Raw genomic sequence first — 15,293 nt, 5'->3', positions numbered from 1 at the left:
AAAAAAAAAAACAGTTGAAAGAGAAGAACGTAATTGATGATTTTGGATGTACTGCCAACAACATTTAATTTATCATGTGCAATATCAATATCATTTTGATAATATCATTTTATATTTGATTCGTTTGTTTTTCATATATTTTACACACTCATTATTACAAACAAGGTAAGAAACATGAGGTTACTTTTTAACATTCAAGTATAAAAAATACTTTGAAAAAGATGGAAAATATAATACAGAAATCTGAGACTCAATGTTTTATTCTTAAAATATAAATAAACGCTGAGAGAAAGAGAGAGAGAGAGAAATTGCTTATATATTTAAAATAATTTTAAGTAATTTCTAGTATAGGAATTTTAGTTTCAGTCATTCAAGGTATATTACAAAAATTTAATATATATTAAAAATTAAAATTAATACAGATAATAACAAATTTTGATTTATTTTTTAAATTTTAATTTATTTAATACGGTAGATTTGTACGAAAAATTTGTTTACCTGTACAGGGAACTCTTGTTTTTCTTGACAGGCAATCTTTCCTTTTCATTAACTTTCTTAAATCCCTTTTGTATATTATTTAATTCCGATTCCCAAATGGCAACTGCTGCCATTACTTCCGCGGCTTTTTGTTGTAAATCTAGAAATGCTGTTACCTAAAACGGATACAACACATTTTTAACATAAAGTTAAAAACTGGCATGAAACACTATGACATCACAGATATGATTAGTAATATTTTTGTTTTATCTGCAATCAAAGCAATATATATATATATATATAATCATGATATAATAATAAAATTATAATTATAAAGTAAATATATAATTTGCATCTCAATTTGCTTATAATGCTACATTATATTACATTATATTATGTATAATAATTACAGAGAAATAAACTATTAATATAACTCAATTTTATTATAAATGTTGCCTACAGCATACACATACACATACATATATATATATAGGAGATATAATCTTTGTGTATATTGCAAAATGATCTGAGCCGTTCAAGTTTCAAGAACACAAAAATGACGAACATTTCTTCTATGCAAGCACTTCCTTGCTGATAAATTGGCGAACGAACAAAAATGAAATATGCAGAGCAATGCAGTTGACGTTCTCTGCCGCAAATCCCGCACAGTGTGCAACGACGCGTCGCTAAATTGCGGCCAATCGCCGGCATAAAGAGGGATGAAAGAAGAAGAGGAGAGAGATAGATGGAGAGCGAGAGAAAGGTGAAGCTTTGTGCTTTCTGGCACTTACGGTACCCCAAAGTCGTACCACTGGCAGTCACGTGGCGAAGCGTGCGGGCCCTTTGTACTTATCCCGGCCCCTTTTCTCTCTCTCGCTCGTCCAGGCCGTTTGATCGTCATGAGGATTGCCACGATTCAACGTGCGAGGACACGTGTACTAAATAGGCTTGGTGGCCTAAAGCCTGTTTGCGTCGGTGATGGACCTCCGACGTTGCGATGATTCGCCAATGTCGTAATATGTGACGAGGAATTTTTACGAACCGATTTACTACCATCTTGATAAAAGCTAGGAAGTACATAAACAAATGAAATTTATTTCGGCATGCTTTCCGTTCTATTGATATTTAATCTTGGGACACATAATTCCTCTTCAAGATTGTACTTAAATCGTCGGGGAGATAGAAATAATTCTGTAAATGCTTTATAAGTTTCATATATGTACATATAACACAATAGAGAAAAAGATGATAGTATGGACCATTCTCTTTATTTTAGACAAAATATTTAATTTAGAATGTAATTATTGCATATCAATAATCACATTAGTAGTGTTAGCAAATATATCTCTTATTATATAATATATTAGTAATTAAAAAAATCTGTCAACCTCTGTCCTCGATTTTTTATTCGACCGGTATGCGTTCAATAATTTTTAAGTTTAAAATTCTTTCAGTTATTAAAAAAACTGGTAAATATAAAATAACAACACAAGTATAAGTTAAAAAAAATTGAACGCATGCTCTGATCAAATGAGGAATCGAGGGGGAAATTAGAATACCATATAAAGAATCTGATAAGTAGTGTCGCCTCAGATGTAGTCATACATATAATTTTACGTGTTTTTTATAACCGGAAATGTGTTTAAAAATATACAGAAGAGAATTTTATCTGCTAAAATAACACACCTACTTCATTTTTTTCAGAATAATACGGATTTGTGGCATTTATTTACATGCATTCGTCGAGGAAAATCGTTTAAACGCCTTTGTCGTCGTTTTTTCGCGACACTCAGGTGCGCCGATATATTTCACGCCAATCAGGTATAGACAGGGATACGCATGCCGATAAAATGGTTACCCAAGAATCGACATCTCTGTCCGACGATGCGGTATCACCTCAACAAGAACGGGCAACAATGGAAATCGTGAATTGAACGAACCGTCTCTAGCGAGATGAGAAAGATCAAGGGAAAGACAATGATGAAAAACAATGCAATTAAGAGATCTTTGACAAGTCACATTGGAAAATAATGGTACGTATTAATTGAGCATTCTTGCAAAAGATGATTTTGTTATCGGTTTAATAACGATACTTTGATACACATACACATTCAAAAAGTAAAAAAAAAGATTTATAAATTTTGTATTCCCCTTTTATCATACATATATAATTTAAAAAAATATATTAATTGTTTATGATTTACAAAAGTTTATAATATATTTTAAAATATAAGACTCTCTATTAGAATTTGTTGAATTAACAAAAGTAAATAGTGCAATTAAATTACGATGAAATTAATAATTTTTTTGTTTAAACTCGTGTAAAGATATACGATAGATATACAATATACGATTCGCCGTGTTATTATTGCACTACTGTGTGTCTTGGTATCTGTTGCTACTATCATCATCCATTATTGTCGATATCTTATAATCCACAAATTATATTCAATTATTATGTAAAATAACAAACAAAGATTTAGAGAAGAAAATATGTTAAAGAATTATATGTTATTATTAAACTGCATATATATAATTGTGGAAAAGTGCATTTTGAACCTGCTTTCGATATCATACTTATAATTTCTGCTTATATGATGGATAATGTGCGACGATACCGCTTTTTAGCGATTCTCGATGCATAAAAGTGAGCCAATTTGAAAATCTGGCACCCTGTCCCCCTGAATGCAGTCACAGGAGCCCCACGCGCTCTTTAACCAGCGCGATATAAACATACACGTTGGAATTAATGATACACCGTTTAGTTACGCGTCAGTTGATTTTCCCAGGACGGCGGCTTTGTGCGTTTTAAGGTGGGGGAGAGCAGGGAGAAGAGGACCGTGTCTTAGGGGGTCCGACACACGCTCTTCAATATGTCACTGTGGCTAATTTTAGGGGCCAACTACCGGCCACACTAGCAATTCGGGGCGCCCTCATCCCCAAAAGTGAAAGGGACATATCGTACTCTGTAACAAACTATAAGTGATCCTGTTGATTTTCCATTACATTAGGAACGTTATCAGCATGGAAAACGTTGGTATCATACTATTTTCTTATATCAGTTGTAATCGAAATGTATCATGAAAGAACTTAGAAGAGAGAGAGAGAGAGAGAGAGAGAGAAAATTAAAATTCTAAACTAAGTTTTAAAATATAGTCATATTAGAAAAATGCTAAAAATAATATTTTATGATGAGATCGGAAATTAAAAATATAACAAAATTGTTTTCTGTCACATATCTGATAATGATTGACTTCATTATGCATATCAGACTATGGATATTTATATCCATTGTGACTATGCATATTTATCTACGTGTTTTTGTGTTCATAAATATGTAGAAATTTCTCATTGTATTCTTTAACAACGTGCGTCTGTAAAATTTAAGGACTGACAACTAAATTAGCTATTATATATTTAATTGTTTTATAATAATATAGCAACTTTTTTTTAAATTAACAAATTACACAAATATATATTTTTGGATCATTATATTAATATGCAGAATGCATAGAGAGATAAAGGATTAGATGAATATATTAAATAATTTAATTTTACATATTTTGGAATGGAACGGTTACGCGTGATTTCTTTCTGCAAAGTTATTTTTATTGTTCTGATATCTTTTGTTAATTAAAAAAAGTAAAATATATTACTTTTATGTTTATCATTTTAAAGCAATAAGATATTCTCACTTTCGAAATAGTTTTTGTTTAATTACCCTGTACAAATAATGAAATGATTCTTGTTAGTTAAACTCTAAATTATGTGGAATAAATTGTCAAAAAATTTTGGATTTTTAAATTCTAGATATTGAAAAATATATAGTCTGATATATATACCTAATAGTGCTAATTATTTTATATGTGTCAGAAAATAATTATTATATCTTTAGTTTAATACTATTATAAAATTTTATTTTCATAACGTTCTTCTAAAATAACTGTATTCAAAGATCTATTCTCGAAATTTAGTTCCTTTCCATATAATTACATTCAATTAATGGAGTATCGGAAATCACTGCGTCAATGCTGACTCGTCATCGCCGGCAAGTGAGTTACTCCGCCGAATGATTCGGCGGCGCGTTACATAATTGTCAGGCTAGTCAGTCATCGGGCGAATTTTCCAGGCACAGCAAATTTCGTGCTAACAGGCGCGGCAATAAATTATAAAAGATGATCGGTAATTAACAGTAACTGCAACTGGATAGCGTTTATGCCGCCGCTATGGAATATACGCCCGATGCCTGTAGCTGACTCTTTATGGTAGGGTGTGCTTATGACGTGAATTATTAGCCCTTGGGTCCTGCAGAGCCTTCGGGCTATGTGTATATACGTATATGCGCATGTATATTGTGTTTCTCCCTGTGTATGTGAGTACGGGCGTGGCCTGACGAGGGTGTCGGGCGTGGCTACGTACCAACCCCGAAAAAGCCATCCTAGAGAGAAAGAGAGAGAGAGAGAGAAAGAGAGGGAGAGGACTGAACGAGTATACATTGTGAATTGATTCAAGCTGGATCCCCCATTTTGTCCATGTGAGTGTACAATCTGCAAAATCTTCTTTTCTTGTTAGCACAAAAGGCGCCTTAAAGCAATCGAACAACACTTTCTTTCCGTAAACGTTCTTCAACGATATAAATAAGATCGATTTAGATACGTTAAAAGATAAATTTTTAAACGCATTTAAATAAGATAGACAGAAAGCGAACTTTAAGACAGAAAAATGCTAATAATAACGAAAACATCGCGATGCGCGCAAGAAATCGCGTAAAACTTATTGCTAAAGAAAAATGGCAAAGTACGATGTAAAAAAAAATATTACAACTAATATTCGGTTAAATATAATAAAAATAAAATATGATAAGCAAGGGGTAGATTGAACATAAAAATTTAAACAGTTTTCATGAGGAATTAAGATATAAACAGATGATAAAACGTTTATCTTTTCATTGATTTTAATATGGAAATTTGTATGTAAAAAATGTAATATCTGACTTAATTACTAGGATAGAGAGAATTAATGTCAAATAATCGTAATAAATAATTGCTCGAATCAAAATTTTTTTTCTATTTTCAATTTAATTTTTCTTACGCTTATAAATTCATGGATTTCGATTTTACTTTATGTAGAAATTGAGAAATCTTCTACTTCAAATAGTCAGTAAACAAAAGGTTTTCCACTTATTATTGGAGATTTAAAAGAGAAGCTTTCGACAAAATTGTGGATTAAATAGTTTCAAAAGAGCGATCCGATTGTGTTTAAAATACCAAAGTAGATGTTAGATTAAAAATTTGTGATCGAAAATAGGAGAAAAATTTCAACTCGGACCATCTGCAAAGTTTTTTTTTTCTAAAAAGGAATCGATTTATGATTAGGGAAAATATATAGATAATATGTTTGATAAAAGTATTATATTTTCTGGAAATTTCTAGACTGTATTTTCGTAATAGAATACAACGGCGACGAAATCGTGAGTGTATCTCATTATTTGGTTTACTTCTTCGCGGGGTGGAGATCTTCGATATCTTGGGGATGATGGCGGTGGAATGAGGGATAGGAGAGAAGAAACGATGTGGAAGAGAGAGAGAGAGAGAGAGAAAGAAAAAGAGAGAGAAAGAGAGAGGAACATGAAGGAGGAAAAGAAGGACGTGGAGGAAAGCCACGTTGCGGAGAAAGAGACAGGATTCGGAAAAGCCTTCGCCATCGTACCAGACCGCCGTGTCTGCGTTTGTACAGTGGTAATGGGCTGTCAGTAGCAGACGTTCGCTGCTCGTGCCTTATACACCAACACCATTATTCTCCTGCTATCCCGGGTTAGGTTCTATCGGTTCGCGAACCCGCTCTCATCCCATCCCTCTATCTCTTTCCCAGCTACGCGGCGCATTTCTCGTCGTTACCGTCGGTTTTTTACTCCATTTAATGCCGGCACTTTTTTGGGTACAAATGTGATTCTTTTAACATTTTATATAAATCTCTCTATAATATTTATCTAATTCTCTAATCCTGTTGACTTTTTTTTTCGTCCAAATCCATTTTGGATCACAGCGTTATTTATTTCTGATAATTATTTATAATAAAGAAATTTTTAAAATTTTTTTTCTTTCCCAACACATATACAAAACACAATAAAATATACAACATACATCACACATTATATACACAAAACAAATATAAGATGATAACTTTCTATTTAAAAATTCGTATGTCGCAAAGTAAGTTCAAAATTTAATTTTAAATTTTGGCAATTAAACTTTAAATTAAATTTTGTTGAAAATAAAGTTTCAAAATGTATATTGTTTGATTAAATATTTAAAAGACAAGTTTTTTTTATTTAATTGTCAAACATAAATTTTATATTAATTGTCATAACTTTTTTCATAATTTCTTCTTTCAAAATTAAAATTAGAAGAAAACAAATATCAAACTACATTACAATTAAAATTAATTAATATATTGTTGAAATTGATATGGAAACTTTTTATTATACATATAAAATCCACACACACACACATACAACCAAAGTAATTTAAAAAATGTTTTCTTACGTGCATAGAAAATCATATAAACTCTTTTTATTCTTTAGATCTTATTGTGAATTTTTCTGTAGTAGATTTCTTGCAAATAATTATAATAATAACACACACGTGATAACGATTTAACTAACTCGGCAATCAGTTCAATCTACCTCTTGCTTATCATATTTTATTTTTATTATATTTTTTTACGTTGTATTTTGCCATATTTCTTCAGCAATAAGCTCTACGCGATTTTTTGGGCGCATCATGATGTTTTCGTTATCGTCAGCATTTTTCCGTCTCGAGTTCGCTTTTTGTCTATCTTATTGGCTTTGCGGAAAACGATGAAAATTCCGACCAAACCCCGCTACCGGTTCTTTCGCCTCGGCCAGCCCCATATATTCGCCAACCATTCTCCCCCTCCTCCTACATACCTTCCTCTTCTCAAGTAATCAATACTATGAGGCATCCTGCACAAGACAGGTACGGCGCTGGTCCAGATTTTAGAACCAAAGAGACCGGGCATAGTATCTCTCTCTCTCAGAAAGGCAGAAAAACTCAGTTTATGTTATTTCGAAAGAGAGTTATTCGAGAATATGTATACATGAGTTATATTTGACAATTCAATAGTTTTCCATTTTATATTAGGGCAAAATCAATACACAATGTATGATAAATATACGCCAAAGAAAGAGAGAGAATAATGTCTGATCAAACTTCTTTTTATATGTTTAGCTTTATATTCTGTATTAATTTCCAATATAATATAACGCAATATAAGTCGCAAATTAATTAAATGTTTAACATTAAATGTTTTTAAATTTCTATTAAAAAATACAATTATTAAAATGAAATTTTTTTATTTTAATTCAAAGGATTTCAGATCATATATTTAAAGAGCGTACGTTTCGGTTCCCTTTTTAGGGACCATCTTTAGCGGAATTTTTATTCACATAAACATTAATAATGTAAATATAAATTAAATAAATGCAAAACGTAACGATGCCAGATAGAAAAAAGATCGAGTACAAAAAATAAAAATTCGAAATGTCGTACCTTGGCTTCATTGTCAGGCAGAACATCGTATGAAACTTCTTTCTGTTCCCTTATCTCCATCTGTGCTTGGTATATCCTTTCTCTAATATCCCCCACTGACGTTTCACCCGTAGCAACTATGTGTTCAATTTTCTTAATCCGCTTTTCCCTTTTCTTATTAAGTTCAATTATTTTGCCTTCTGTGTCCCTATTAATAAACTCTTGCATCTCATTTGCTTTACTCTACGACAAAGAAATTAATTAACCTTATTATATCTGTGTACTTCAAACGAAACACTTTTCCTACATCATCAGATTTAAAGGATGTCTGATATTTTTAGATAACATATAGATGCCTTTTAAACATCTTTTTTATTCTGGCCAATAAACAACAATTACCTGGAAATTGCTGATTTTATCTTCAAATCTCACCACTGATGTCTCAAGATCTCCATTTATATTACCTAGTTCTTCTTTCAAATCATTAATATGGCTTGTCCAGCAGACATCGCAAAATCTCTGTAACAGAGAAAATATTGTGTAAATTAAAATATTGAAAAACTAATAGATATATATATTTTATACATCTATTAGCTGTTTATTATTTTTTTTTTTTTTACTTCATTATTTTCTTTATTTCATAAATACAGTTGATTTTCTAATAATTACAATCAGAATTTGATTGTAATAGATTATGGTAATTGATTATGTTAACTTCAAAATATATATACCATAAATTACTTACGCGTTTACAGTGCTTACACTTATTCTCGCAAATTTCACCGCAGGTACGGCATTTCTTATCTCGGATCTTCGGCGGTAAGGGCGCAAAACTTACCGCACTTTTTGACTCTTTCTTATCATTAGCGATTACTACTACATTGCAGACCGGGCACATAGTACTGCCATCTAAAATAAACGCGCGATTAATTATATGGCAAACATTTTGGCTAACGTTTGCTTAAAAGTTTAGAGGGCATAATCGAAATATTATTCGATTTTATGTGTAATATTATTATTATTATTATTAATATAAAATTATTTTTTACTCTTTAATTATATCGTAATTTTTTTAATACGTGGCAATTAAATAAGTACCTTTTTTATATGATATCGTAAGTCGATTTTTGAAACATTGCAGGCAGAAAGTATGACGACATTTCATCATTTTGGGTGATTTTACCTTGCCCTTGCATACAACGCATTGCGATACATCAATAGCTCCGAGCGAAGCCGTCCTATTACGGAATAAATTAATAAAAATTGATGATACAATAATTAATAATTGTGAAATTAATAACGATGTTTCTAACAGCAAATGTAAACAATAATTGTCTAACGCTGTGCACTTGTGTTACACAAGAAAAGAGCAATAGCTTGCATAGAATATTTATGTTATTGTTGCAAATTTGATCAATTATATTTATTATATGTATCATCAGTTACAAAACATTTCTTAATAAAATAAAATATTTAACAATCATACTTGCGATGATGCATATTTTGCTTTCTTGATGAAACATTTTTAGATCCTGTCGATTTCCTGCCAAGAGAAGCAGACCGCGAGAAGGGATGTGGCAATTGTTGCTTAACCATTGTTTTCTTGTATTTTAGAATTATGTCATAATTAAGTAAGAAAAAGCTTGAATTCTTATATATTCTTCTATATTCTTTAATTAATTAATTTACTTTATATTAGCATATATTCATTTCGACTTTATATTTTTCACATTAATGCACAGTTTACAGTGGAGGAATCGCATGGAATTACACGAAATTTGATACTTTAAATATTATTTATGATATTTTTTACGTTATTTTTTGTGAAAATGGAATATTATGGTACTGTCTTGTCATATATTCTGATAGAAACTGATAAAAAATATTCAAGCGATTTATCTCATCGCGGCCATCAATAGCAATAATGAATCATATCACGATAAGATAAAAGTTGTCATGAAAATCGCTTATTCGATTTAATAAAATTAGAAAAGTTATGAAGGCATTTATTTGAAACTTCACAATTATAAAATTTATTTATAAATATATTAGAATAAAGGATAAATATATATATTTACACATACACACATATCAACATACCCCATACAGCACAGATCATTGCGATTATATTGCAGCAACATTGCAATGTTGCAAATTGCAACAATGTATCGTCATTAATTACACATTTGTATACCCAAAAATAAATATATATACATCATTGCAAATTCATTACATTGCAATGTTGCTATAATATTTTGTTGCAATATTCCTGAAAGCGGACATTTTATCATTGCTGCAATTCCACAGCAATGATGCAGCAACATTTTGCAGTGAATTTGCAAAGTTGCAATATTGCGGTGAAAGATTGCTACAATATGTATGCAATCTTTGTGTGCTGTATGGGACTATACATTCACTCGTGCGTGCAATTATGTAAAGTGATAAAGAATTCCTTATCCGGTTTCTTTTTAAATACATTAAAAAAAAAAAGATATGCCGTTCTTTATATTCTGTTTCTGATCTAATCATATTCGAATGCAGCGTAAAATTTTACGCATGCAATGTTATAGGGGCGCCACTGTACGAAAGGCCGGCATGCATCCAGCATGAGATATGCAGTGTTGTTAGATGGGCTATCTTTGTCGCGCATGCGCATTGAATTTGGTGGCAATGAAGATTTTAATTAGTTACAATTTTTTTCGCCCTATCTCATATCCAGTTACGTATAGAGATCAGTGGATTTGTCCCTATTTGTCCCTCAATTTAACAACACTGGCCGTCATCCGCTATGGCCTGCTATCTGTCAAGCATGCTATAGCATAGCCACTCTTATTGTTTAGACGTATGTGTGTGTGTGTGTGTGTGTTTCAGGCTCTTCTCTCTACTTTTATAAACACATAGTGTTAGCAATTTTTATTTTGTTTGCTCTGCAATTAAGTTAATCGGAATTTAATCGAAGTGGTTCTTAATTGATAACTTGGGCTCATATTATATAATAAAAGTGTTTTTATTTAATACCACATGCAATATGAACAAAAATATCACGATGCAAATCCCAATGTAAGAGACAATGATATTCAGCAAATGTAATATTGTTCGATGAGAAACTCTAAACAGGTGATCTATAGGACAACGCGGTAACAAAAAATCGACCGCTAATCATGTTCACGTAAGTATTAATGAATATTTTTTTCCGAATTTTTTGTGATTCGATATTAATATTTCGTCGATTGAGAAAAATTGTTCAAATTAAACGAAATAAATTAAATGAATCATGGGATTGACAAAATATAAAATTAATTTATTATAATCTCGTTTTGTCTCTCAAGATTTTCTCTCAATTTTTATATTCAAAAGATTTTTTTTTCTTTCCTTATAAACTGCTAAGGCTTGTTTGCTCTTTTAGGATAGAAAAATAAGGGATACGGGTTAAATGCCCTTGTTACGCAAGTTGCTATTAAGACTGACAATCCTTGTGTTGCTTCTGGTAGCCCTCTATTGCTATCAGACATCCAATGGTGGGCACTGGATTGTGCCCAATCTGCGAATGCAAAATGCAAGCCTGGGAAATCTTACAACCACCTTAATGATAGCCAATTATTCCATTGAAATTGTTCAAGACAATTATTTATCTTCGACAGCAAGCACTCTGCCACATGATTGGACAGAATATTACAACATTTGGTGTATCTTTACCAAAGTTGCTTCAAATTCGCCCATGAGACGCAAGTTTCAAATATTTGTAGATTCCTTGCTCAGATTGACCTCTGTAAATATTGCTTTCCATGTAATAAGCGATGATGAGAGTCAAAGTATAGCACAAATTGTTATTCAAGATGTTAAGGTTAATACTGGAAAGTTTATAAAGGTATTTCCTTATATTCTTTCCTATCTATGATGTTTATCTTGTGTGAAATGTGTCAATATATAAAGTACAAATAATATTATATTATTTATTGTAATATTATATTGTAGAAATCTAAATCTTTATACATTCCTTTTTTGGGACATTTTTTGGCATATTGTAGCTTCTTTAAACACAAACATATGATTTCACTTTTTGTAAAATTGCAATTATATTCTTTATTTTTTCTTTTTTAATTTAAATGTTTATCTTGTTTATGAATTTTATTAATGTACAAAATACAAATAGAGTATCATTTAAATTTATAGTTTATATGATTACATAAATAGATACTTTTTATTTATTTTCAGGTATTTTATTATGATGTACACAAACTGGCCACACAACTGGAGGATATTGTGTCAGTTATGTCCCCACATTTCAGTAGTAAACCAGGGACATATTATTCTGATGCATTATTCTTTCTCTCACTGGGCATGCACAAGATTGCACCCAGCCACCAGAAACTCGCTGCAATGTTTGATGCAGATACAAAATTTCGCAAAGACGTAAAAGATTTATTTGAAGAATTTAACAATTTTGGGAAGGAGGCTTTGTTTGGGTTGGCTCCAGAACTAACTCCAGTTTATCGACACGTTTTATATTTATATCGTACTAAACACCCAACAACAATGTTTGGCGAACCTCGACATAAAGGTGGATATCCTGGCTACAATAGTGGGATGGTGCTTTTTAATTTAGAAAGATTACGAAAATCACTTGAATACAATGAGATTGTTACTAAGAACAATGTGGATACAATGACAGAGAAATATCACTTTAAGGTAAGTGAATAGTTTTGCAACTTATTTTCTTTTTTCTTTTTTTTGTGTCTCCACACACAATATAACATAATATAATATTTTACTTATCCAAAACAAATATTCTATTAAATAATTCCTTCCTATGTTTCTAATAAATCTGCATTAATTTTAATATTTCCGTTCATTATTCTTTGGTTACATACGTTTTTAAGTTGATTACATGGGATATATATATATAATTTTAAACTAAAGCTTTTTATTTATAATCAGTTATATTTCAAACTTGTAGACTTCTCAATGTTTCTGTAACAAAAAAAATTGATTTAAATTTGGCCAAAGTATTTTCTGCAATGGAAGTGCACTTAGTGTGTAATATCTTTTATATCAAACATATACAGAGAGAACATGATATTTTACTGATTTATTGTATATTTGTCGGATTAAATTACATTTATCAGATATTGCTATAAACATTACATGTCTTGTTATAGGGTCATTTAGGCGATCAAGATTTCTACACGCTTCTAGGCATGGAAAGACCAGAACTTATCCACACAGTTGATTGCGGTTGGAATAGGCAACTTTGTACCTGGTGGCGTGATCGTGGTTATGCGGATATATTTGCTAACTATTCAGAATGCCACTCAGAGACCAAATTGTGGCATGGAAATTGCAATACTCCTATACCTGATGATTAATGATTTATAATCTTTATCTAAATTTATTCACATGTATGCATGTGTGTGTATAGTAAATATTAAGTATAAAAAATGCTTCCGATTTTTAGTTTTAAGGACAATGGTATTAAAGTATGAACAGAAATGATACACAAACAGAGAAGGTTAAATAGAATTATAAATAAAATAACATAATGACTATTTATGTTAATTAATAAATTTAAGAAATTCTATTTGCTTTGGAGTTATTAATTAAAAAGTAGAAAAATATATATTTCTCTCCCTATTCTTTTTTTCTTTTGGGATTGAATACTTATTAAAAGATTGGATATTTGTTGATAATGAATTTCAATATTGTTAATAATTTAAACAAAGAGCAAAACATTACAAAATTTGGCAGAGTTTGAGAAATACTCATTTTTAATGCAAAGTTAATACATTAACATTTGATAGTGTTTACAAAATTTGTTTCAATGTTTTGCTTTTTGCAACTGTGATTTTTTGTTGCAATATACTTTATTCATATATATGTTTATATGTTTCCTTTACCGTGGCAATATACGATTTGTATTATTTAATATTAATATAATAATTGGTTTATAATATGAATGATTTCTACAGATTTAGAGAATTTATTACCTTATATATTTGTATTTTGAGTAATATTATTGGAAAATTATATATAAAATAAATTACGATATTGTGATTATATGTATTACATTAAATCAATATATATAATAAGTTTATATAAGGGTAGTTATATTGAATAAATGAATGTGCATACTTATGTCATAAAATTAATACATTCTACTTCACGAAAATGAACTTAAGCCTATTTCAGAAGATTTATATCAGTAATTCATAAGAGAATTTAATTTCTAAATAAATTTTAATTGCCGATCTGCTGGCATACATTTCGCTTACTGGATAATTATATTGTAAAGAAAATATATGTGAAAAATCCATGGGTATGTAATGCAAACAAAAATTAATTTATATTAGATATATATACATGTAAATATATTACACGCAGAGCACTCTGCGCATTATTATATATAACACGTTTAGTACTAATATAACACATGTTTGTCCACAGGCAAGTAAGCAGAAGCATCCTATGCAACAGCTGATGGAAATCATCAGAAGCCTGCAGATGCCTCAGCAACAGAACCAAAGCAACAACAACTCCAGCATTAAGACAGACTTGCAATACAGACAATGCTGTTGTAGCAGCCACAACACAGGCCGGTGCAACAGGCGCAATGGTACAGACATCAGATGCTAGCGATGCAGCTAATACAGCAAATACAAGAGATGTTGCAAGAATAAGCTATTGCATAGATATAAGAGAATTGATAAAAAATATAGTCTGTAAAATATATTGTAATTTTTAAAAATCTAATAAACTGTATTAAAAATATAAAATGCATATGTCTTCTGATTGAACATACACCTATTCATTTCCACACATCTTGTCACATCGTGCCACACACATCTCTTTCCTAATTATATATATTTAAATCACTTTTGCTGACTTTTCGTTCTTGGAGTTTCTGAAACTGCATTGCTTAGAATCAAATATCAGGAAAATATAATCAGCAAAGAAGTGACACAAACCAAAATTTTAAAAAGCTCGAAAATTTGAAGCTTCGAAATTCGCACAAGTATCAGGAGAACATGATAAGCAAAGAGATCGCACGAAGTTAAATTACAGAAAGCGGAAAATTTGAAGGTTCGAAATTCGCAAAAGTATCAGGAGAACATGATCAGCGAGAAGGTGTTACAAACTAAAATTTTAAAAAAATGCGAAAATTTGAAGCTTTGAAATCCGCAAAAGTATTAGGAGAATATAATCAGCAAAGAGGTGGTACAGACTAAAATTTCAAGAAGCGTGAAAATTCAAAACTTCAAAATCCGCAAA

General features: G+C 30.8%; 2 protein-coding genes across 3 annotated transcripts in view; one reads left to right on the top strand and one right to left on the bottom strand.

Annotated features, from left to right (window-relative positions):
* LOC115236611 (RING finger protein nhl-1-like) overlaps window positions 1-10,038 on the bottom strand; it is a 12,588-nt gene extending 2,550 nt beyond the window's left edge. For both annotated transcript variants that reach the window (XM_029809165.1, XM_029809166.1), the window contains exons 1-6: window positions 9,514-10,038; window positions 9,126-9,265; window positions 8,773-8,936; window positions 8,427-8,546; window positions 8,049-8,270; window positions 499-653 (exon numbers count right to left, since the gene is read on the bottom strand). In XM_029809165.1, the coding sequence (XP_029665025.1) occupies window positions 499-653; window positions 8,049-8,270; window positions 8,427-8,546; window positions 8,773-8,936; window positions 9,126-9,265; window positions 9,514-9,623 (911 nt within the window). In that variant the 5' untranslated portion in view covers window positions 9,624-10,038. The remainder of the gene's footprint in view (window positions 1-498; window positions 654-8,048; window positions 8,271-8,426; window positions 8,547-8,772; window positions 8,937-9,125; window positions 9,266-9,513) is intronic.
* Window positions 10,039-10,744: 706 nt separating this feature from the next.
* Window positions 10,745-14,204, top strand: LOC115236631 (xyloside xylosyltransferase 1). The gene is made up of 4 exons (XM_029809213.1): window positions 10,745-11,196; window positions 11,434-11,895; window positions 12,243-12,716; window positions 13,187-14,204. The coding sequence occupies exons 2-4, from the start codon at window positions 11,461-11,463 to the stop codon at window positions 13,391-13,393; spliced, it is 1,116 nt and encodes a 371-aa protein (XP_029665073.1). The 5' UTR covers window positions 10,745-11,196; window positions 11,434-11,460; the 3' UTR covers window positions 13,394-14,204.
* Window positions 14,205-15,293: the final 1,089 nt, after the last annotated feature.

Source organism: Formica exsecta, unplaced genomic scaffold, assembly GCF_003651465.1.
Source record: "Formica exsecta isolate Colony F162 unplaced genomic scaffold, ASM365146v1 scaffold258, whole genome shotgun sequence".
Lineage (NCBI taxonomy): Eukaryota > Metazoa > Arthropoda > Insecta > Hymenoptera > Formicidae > Formica > Formica exsecta.
Note: the sequence above shows the minus strand (reverse complement) of the source record. Positions and strands in the feature narration are given on the sequence as shown.

Bases quoted from the DNA above. Each gene is read 5' to 3' on its own strand.
- LOC115236631 (XM_029809213.1), top strand. From the start codon at position 11,461: ATGCCCTTGTTACGCAAGTTGCTATTAAGACTGACAATCCTTGTGTTG. The intron at 11,896-12,242 runs GTATTTCCTTAT...ATTTATTTTCAG, and splicing joins ATACTGGAAAGTTTATAAAG to GTATTTTATTATGATGTACA. The intron at 12,717-13,186 runs GTAAGTGAATAG...GTCTTGTTATAG, and splicing joins CAGAGAAATATCACTTTAAG to GGTCATTTAGGCGATCAAGA.